The sequence below is a fragment of the Trichinella spiralis genome, assembly GCF_000181795.1.
Source record: "Trichinella spiralis strain ISS 195 chromosome Unknown Scfld6, whole genome shotgun sequence".
NCBI lineage: Eukaryota > Metazoa > Nematoda > Enoplea > Trichinellida > Trichinellidae > Trichinella > Trichinella spiralis.
The window spans coordinates 428,663-437,453 of record NW_003526945.1 but is presented as its reverse complement, the minus strand read 5'-3'; the positions used below and the strand labels follow the sequence as shown (position 1 = coordinate 437,453).

Sequence of the window (8,791 nt, the reverse complement as noted above, 5' to 3'; positions counted from 1 at the left end):
ACTGGACTAAAATGAAGGAAATCGACTTGCTCAAAACAACGAAATATTGCACAAGTGTTGGCAGTTGCAAAGCATACTTCATTATAATGTCGAAAATCTTTCCTATACCAAAATTCAACCATCGTCGATCCGTTTCAACGGAGTTTCAGATGGGCTGCTTCCCTGTGTATTAAGATAGGCACATGGAAAGTTTGGAGATCATTTATTCGACACGTACGCGTTTGTTTGCCGTGGAACTTTCCAGAAACTATTACTTTTTCAGATTTTAGCAATATATAACAAAAAAAGCGAAATTTGTGACAAAAGCCGACTTTCGAAAATCGCAAAAACAGCAAAGGCTATAGCCTTGCTTTTTTGAAAAGTCGAAAATTTTAAGTTATTCCGAAAATGATTTAAATTGATCAGAAAAAATAAATTAAACACTACAAACCTGGTCAGACGTTGTACAAAAGCGTATTTGATGAGATATTGACAAAAACCTCACATAATTTGCGATTTTAATCCGTGCGATAGAAAAGGAAACGAAACCTGAAATCTTGATAATAAAGAATAGAATTCCATTTTATTAATATTTATGCAAAAACTGCAACCTATTCCTCCAAGAAATGTCTCTGATTCTAATAACATTTATACCTGTAATTCATTTTTTGTAATACAGTAATCGTTAATTTTAAAAAAATTTATTTACGCAGTTTTATTCATTGCAAACGATATAGAAATAAGGACTTATTAAAAGAAACAGAATGAATTACACTTTTCATCTAATATTGCATTATTTTTCTCAATCAATGATACGTGTACAAACAAGCAATTCTATCAAATACCTTATTAAATCATCAATTGAGAATAATTCTTAGTATCTGTAATTAATAATTCTACAATACTCCTTCCATATATGAAGAAAGAATTCATTAATACATTGCACTTTCCCTGAGGCACCCTTTTGTTGAACATAGCTTGTATGCAAATATGTCGAAAAATTACAATAAATACTAATCAAAGGCGGATTGGTTTTTCATAAATTGTTAATTTATTTTATTTTAACCCTTTGAAATTAATTATTTTGACAAAATACAACATTTAACGCTCATTTGCATAAGCGTAACATCATTATGATGAACAAAGCGAAAATGCGATCAAACAACGACATGTGTGGTATCAATGAGATGCTCAATGAATAATTAAGATCATGAACAGCGCAATATTCAATGATATGATTATTTTTTCGAAAAAATCAAACGTACAGTGAGCATACGATAAGACAGTCAGGTGTTAATAAATATTGGCGATAACAGCTTGAAAAATTCCCTTCCACTGGTCGATTAAATGAGATAAGTCAGTTGAAAACTAACAAATGGAATATTTTATGCACATCTTAACCCGTATTGAAACAACTTTTTTCAATTTATTCGAAATGGGCCGAAAATTAAGGAAATTCGACTTGCCCAAACAAAGAAACATTGCACAACACTAGGCAGTTTCAACGATTACTTCTTTATAATATCTGAAAACTTTCCTATTCTGAAATTCGACTATCGTTGATCTGTTTCCACGGATTTAGCGGTCATTGATTCCACAACTTCTTTGTAGTTTAAAGTGAATCTCTGCAATCCAGTATTTTTTTTCAATGTAAAGCTATAACAATGGAAAAATGTCAATACTGTGAAAGCAAAATTTTCCCTGATTTTCGCGAAAACAAACAGGTCTATAGCACATGAAATTTTGCAATTTTCCAGAAAATGTTTTTTCTTCAAATATTAACGCAATTGTTTTTTATCGGTACAGAATTATTCGCTAACTATTGCGAACATATCTGGACGGCTGGCAATTTCTTCTTGCTTGAGATATACACAAAAAAGTGAAACTTAATATAGGATTTTAGCGAAATCGATGTAAAAAATAATGAAAAAGAAAAGTGAATTAAATGTGCATATGGTTTGGTTTCGTCAATTTTTATAACGGATCTATTAATTTTTTCACCCAAAAAAAAGATATCATTTTAACAAGAATTGTTCCTAATGTTCATTTAAATAATAAAAATTTTAAAATTATAATCCTTTTTCGGAGAATTTTTTGACTGATCGCAATTTACAGATAAGAATTGTTCACAATTATCACATTCGGAAGCTATTTTCCTGCAATATGCCAGTCTTTTTATTCTAAAAATTCCAAATGCTGAAATCGGAAACTTCATCAAATTTCTCAAAAAATTTTAGATTTTGAGATTTTCATAATTTACATACCTTTTTATGGCACACAATTGCTTGGAATAATCGTAAAATTATATTGCAATTCACCACAGTTTTTGAGATACTTGGAATAATGTCCACTGTACATACTGGTGGATTCCTTTACAGTTTCGAACAATTACCATGCATGAGCCCAATAATTTGACATAAATTGTGAATTTATTTAATTTTATACCATTTGTAATGAATTTTATCTCTAGGCGACTACATATTATACTAATTATGCAAATTGTCTTTGCATCGTTTCTCAGCGAAGATTAGTTTAAATAGTGGCACATGTGGTATGATTCTGGAGCTTAATCCAGTTAAGAGAAAGATGTTAATGGGGACCGGAAGGACGTTCGTTGTAAACCTAAATTGTAACTATTGTTTTTGAATATTTTACTCTGCAAGAACATTTGAATTAAAAAGTATCCTATATTTTAAATCTGTACATATTATTTGTTTAAAGATTTTTTGCTGTATTTTTTCTTTCAGCATTTTCATCTTTTATCATGTAAATATTTACTTGTATAATGAAGCATTTTTCCAATTTGAACATGCATGTTTTGTTCGAATGTATTGCATTTACTGACACAACAGAGTGTTCGTCACTTGGGTGATTGAGAAACTTTTTGAAGCAGCATGCTCCTAAAGGATGCGATTAATTTAAATCAGACTGCTGTTCAATTGTGCCATCTCGTACCTGGACAAGTGTTTTTGGAACGGTCGCGACGGTGGTGTCGACGGATAGTTGATTTGCTGTCGGCGCAATTCGACTTGATTTCTGGCAAGTAAATGAAGTTTTCATACTGTTCTGGTATTCAGAAAAATTGTCGTTCAAAATTAAGCTGTGATGATAGCCGCTAAACGCCGGCCTGTAATAGCTAGGTGAAGTTGCCGAACAAGAAGGATGCTGAGCAGAACGCGTGAGTCTGTCCGAATTTGACGGCATTTCCATCATTGCCCCGTAACTGTTCAAATGATGATGATGAGCTCCCATTGTTGTCATTTGATAAAATGGTGCAAAGTCGGTGACGTTTGGACCAGTCAGCGCTGAAGGTGCGTTGGAGTCGATTTTGTTGAAGTAGTTGCTGTCGCTCAATGGAGCCATTTTCCAAACGGCTTTCATTTTCGTGTTCACTGGAAGGGCTGAAGCAACTGGATTTGTCAAATGACTGTAAGCAAAAAGCATCTCAGGTTCGATGTTTGCTCTGTCGTAATGATTTGGATCGAGAATGGAGGGATATTTCATTTCTGCAGAATCGCGCATGTCCAACAGCATGCTACCTTCATATTCTCTTAAGAAAATAAAAATTAAGCATTAAAAACAAACATACATTAACAAGTACATCTAAAGCATATATCATAAAAAGAAATTATTATTTAAAATAATCATGATGAAGAAAAGAATATGGCGATTTTTTGTACAAAAGCTTTGAATCAATCATAAAAAATCAAACTCACAGTAATCACTTTACAGAAAAAAGTAATTCTTACAACTGTAACTGTAATGTTTAAGAACAATTTACTTATTCGTATACATATAAACATATATCTGTGTTTAAACAAAGATTGAAATATGAAATAGAAAAACATTGAAAATGTTGCTAGAATGTAGTGCCACTTGTAATGGATTTATTTATTATAATAAACGTGAAATGAAACATCAAGTTGTAGTGTAACTTTTTAACGACATTTAGGTTTACAAAAAGTTGAATTTAAATTAGCCTAACGAACGTTAAGATTAATTCCTCAGTATGAGTAGGATGAAAATGTAACTTTCAAATTTATTCATTTTATGAAAACTGTCTTGAAATTCTCACACTAATCAGTCTAAAGTTTAATCATATGCTTAATTATAGATTGATGATCCTTTCAAATGAACGTGTGCAGGAAAACAACGTATTTCATAAATAAAAAAAACCGTCAGTAAATGACAGATGCTAATCGCTAGTAATGGTGTTGTGGACAGGATATTACAATGCTATCACTGTTGCTTGACATAAAAAAATCATCAATGAATTATCAGAAAAAATTATAAATGAATAATAAAGAAGGTAGAACACGACAATGAGAGCAATTATTAGAAAATGTAAAATATAAACAAGAAACAAAAAAACAGTTCAAAACAAATTTTAACACTACATATCAAAATAAAATGAAATGATTCTTTCTATAATAATTGAAAAAAACTGTTTTACGATGCTTTCAAACTTTAATTTTACAAATGATCACATGTCAATCAGAAATTATTAATACTTTGACTTACGTCAATAACCGATGCGTGCATGTAATTAATTCAGGTTTGCCATTCTTTGTTGAAAGGCGGCAACTTGTCTGTAGCCAATATTCTGTATTTTTTACTTTACTTCTTACCCTGTACACCAATATACCAGCACTGCCTGTGGCCAAGACTGAAAATATGTTGATATTGCGATAAATAATACTCATCGAATTTCTATAATCCCATTCAATTTACGCCAATGCATAAACAATTCAGTGGGAATAAACCTTTAACATTTATGAGCTCACAAAGTTGCACATCTGAACTGAATTTACAAAAACGTTCAATTTCATTTAAATCACACTGAACAATATTTACAATACTTTAAAAAAAGCTGCTCAGTTAAAAAAAATGATTATAACATTTTTCCTGCGTTTACACTTCAGAAATGTAATAAACCAAATGCTCATTAAACTTTAATTCCATTGATTTTGTAATTTATGGCGTGTAATGATAGCTTCAGTTGTTGAAAATTTTCGACAAAATGTTCCGAAAAAAATTAATGTCTTAGTACTATATTTTATTTATAAATCTGAATGGAAATTTAAAATTTTTTGATGAATCTTAAGCAGCACTCGTTCGATGAAAATTAATAGCTTATGTATAGTGAAGAAATTTCCATAAACTGAATTATCATACAAAAAATAATAACAGTAATACAAATAAATATGCAAAAATAACAGCAGAAATATTTTGAAAAACATATTTCCTTAGTATTTTTTTCAATAAAGTATTTTAAATGTTTCTTTCATTCTTCCCTCCCCCCCTTTTGTACAAGGTCAATAGCGCTGCTGACACCAAATAACTGGCGCCGGCTAATCTAGGCCAAGGGCTCATTTTACCTTGACAAAGTGGCAATTATTAAATACACTTTACCTTGTCTGTGTGCGTCAGCGATGAATGCAATGTCGTGTTCATGAATAAACGAATAAAATGAAATTGGCAGGGATGAATCTTTAACTCCAAGAACCCACATAAAACTTTCGTCACAAGAACACAAAACTAATTGCAATGAGTGTTTGCTTTTCAAAAATGATCCTTCAATACCAAGATCAACGTGAGTTGGAACAACTACTGGAACACATGCAGCTAGAAAGCCATAGGGTTCTTGCATTCCTGGTTGGAATCGATTTGAAGAATTCACTTGGCACGTTGGCACTGGCAGCAAGCCTTCCAATTTTACAAGTTTTCCACGTACGTCGAATCTCTGTAATAGTAATAATAATGATGATAATACAATAACAACACTAATAATAATTGTAATTTTTTCTGAAAAATAATGTTTCTTTTATACCAAAAAACCACATGTATTGTCCATAAAGCACCGAAAACGAATAGCTGCCTGTCGGTGAACGGACACGCATCCATCTAAAAGTAAACAATAATTAATAATGACTGTCTTTCATCATAAAATATGCCTGCATATTATGCATTACCAATGGCTGAAGCAGGTGAACTAAAGAAATCTCCCTGATTTCCGGAGTTTGAAACTCCCTGTAAAACCAATCGGATTTGTTCAATATCTTCAGAATGCACTACATCAAAAACGCTTTGATGCAAAACGTCACACTAAAAAAATTTCATTTTCAGGTTCATAAAAATGCACTCAACGGTTATACTAAAACCTGATGAAATCCAAGATACGTGCTAACATTTTCTGACACATAAAGCACATCACCATTTTGATTCAACATCAGCAAAAATCCAGAAAGCGCCGTCATTAAAACATTTTCAGTTTCAAATTTTGAGTTGCTCAGAAATGGATAGTCGTGGAAATAAAGACATTGTAAATGTTGTTTCAAAATATCTGAAATTAATTTTCATTTCAATTGAAAATATTTCCAATAAAATTACAAATGCAAATTCAAAAACTGTGATCATAAACATGCTTCAAAATTTAAAAAAATATAATGAAGTTTAGCACAAAATATTATTGCAAATTTTCTGTTTTGCAAAACGCTGCAAACTGTTAATGAAAATGTTTTATAAAAATAAAATAAACGCAATAAAGAATTTTTGAAATGTTTAAACAGCACAATTGTTCATATTAATTTTTGCCAAACATTTACTTTTATACTGCTAAAAATATAAATAATGCCTCAATAAAATATGTTTGTTATAAATAATAAAAATACAAATGTACTAATATATTATTAATGCAGCAATAAAAAACGTTCCAAAATGAATTTCTACCCGATACACAAACATGAAACATGAAAACAAAACAAAATCATTGCATAATAAAACCCCAATATTACAGACTGATAATTGTTCATTATATAAATGAAATTGTTTTCAGTTTTTCAGTGGAATATTTGTTTTGTAAGAGTGAAAATGAGAGCTTCTTTCCATTTCAAACTTGATTGTACATTTAGGATAAAAATAATTATCAGAAAAAATTGGTTGCCAAATATTGTACACAGTAAAAGATGCTCTTATACTTTTATGTCAGGTGGTGATGAAACTGAGCGGAAACTGAAACAGAGATATCAGAGTATTTATAAAAATTAAAATTAGAATTAAGCATGTCCCACTGACGGACATAATCGTTGCCGCCTTATCGCCCTGTTGCAAATCATCAGGCTAAGTACCTTACTAGCGCTGTACTCATTTTGGAAAATAAGCTTATCTAAAAAGACGGAATCGATGAAGCTCACAATCTGTGGACGGTCAAGACGTTAAAACTATGGACAGGTAGCAATCGACCGTCTAGAAAGTGGCCATTTAATGCAAAGTGGCGTTATTAATCGTTGCTTTCTTTTTCAGTCGACAACATAGAATCAATGCAAGGCGCGGCGGCAGGTGGCCGAACGCTACAATTCTATAGCAGATAATTGCGCTGAGGTAGTGCAGGATGTCAGTTCAGGTTTGTAATTACCACTCAGATGTTATTGCAAATTGCGAACTCGAATTTGACGTTGCTGTGGTTGATCGATTCAACTTTGGACCCGTTTTCAGCCGACACAGATTGCGTGACTTGGCCGATTGGTGAAGTAAATCCAGAAATGTTGAAAAATATGGAGGGAAATTGATCCCTTTCCGGAATTCTTACTCATAAGTACTTTAAAATTGATCAATACCTTCCATCTACTGTGATGGACCGCTTGGATTGGATAGTGCTAAGGTCAAATTTACCCAAACAATATGTCGACAGTCTGTGTTTGCCTAAGTTAGTACTTTGGCCGCTGTCGGCGTCAGAAGACTACAGTCAGTGTCAAGTGCTTCTACACATCTGTGAATTGTACTAAGAGGAAATATGCCACTGTTAAGGTTGGAGTGGCATTTGGTTTTCAAGTGTGAGTTCTTTTTTTCAAGCATCTAACTCACACTTGACTTGATTGCTCTTAATCTGGCGTTGCAGTGATGTAGCGCAGCCGGTAGTTTACGGTAAATCAGCAACAATGACAACACGCCCACTCAAAATACAGTAGAATACCAGAAGCATTCTCTAAACGGCGACATCACGCAAGCCATGCTTAACACCCCTATCCACACAGCAGGCCCGAATTTGCTTACTTTGAAACACGTTCTTTGCTTGCAAAAAGCAGACGGCCAAGCGAAGAATAGATAGCTTGTCCAGGCGACTGATGATCGTGTTCTCGAACGGAAGGAGAAAAGCAAGAGCTTCTAGTTCAGAATTGAGCCGTTCTCGATGACGCTTGCTTGGATTGCTTCCGCTCGGTTGAACGACGTTTTCTGCACGAATTCTGCAAAAAGCTGACGGCTTTCAGTAAACAGTGTTTACAATTGTTAAAAGCGCAGTTAAGCAGTCATTTCTACATCACAATGGATGTTAAACAAAAACTGCAACTTACTGTAGGTTAAAGTGAAACAGAAAAGCAAAAAGATTTGCTTTGGAAACTCTACTTTGCTTTTTTGCATCAAATTTAGAACAAAATTTTGGTTTTCATGCCATTAAAACATGCAATTAAAGACCATGCAAATGGCACTGAATTTAGGAATTATAAATTGCAATGGCTCATCAATTGATAAAAATATTGCGACTATTTACATTCTGTAAATTTATTATTCAGTAAACAATTGCTGAAAATTGCAATTTACAGATAACGATAAGCGGTGAACAAATTTTAGATAAAGAAAAATATAAGATAATTCGTGAATGTCAATTTGCATATTTTGAATAGATCCAACATGCACGGGTAATTTTTGTTTACAATGTGAATAGCGTGCATATTCAACGACAACTGAAATAAGATTTAAAAACTTTTATCTTAAATTATCTGAAGTGTCAAAATTGATATAGTAAAATAAAATA

The 8,791-nt window shown here is 32.5% G+C and overlaps 1 protein-coding gene across 1 annotated transcript; it reads right to left on the bottom strand.

Moving 5' to 3' along the window:
• Positions 1 to 1,532: 1,532 nt before the first annotated feature.
• Positions 1,533 to 8,708, bottom strand: Tsp_10097 (putative aryl hydrocarbon receptor). Its single transcript, XM_003373205.1, has 9 exons — positions 8,668 to 8,708; positions 8,032 to 8,222; positions 6,141 to 6,322; positions 5,952 to 6,084; positions 5,810 to 5,883; positions 5,392 to 5,722; positions 4,501 to 4,645; positions 2,935 to 3,529; positions 1,533 to 1,604 (listed from the first exon to the last, which is right to left on the bottom strand). Exons 1-9 carry the CDS (start codon positions 8,706 to 8,708, stop codon positions 1,533 to 1,535), a joined length of 1,764 nt encoding a protein of 587 aa, XP_003373253.1.
• Positions 8,709 to 8,791: the final 83 nt, after the last annotated feature.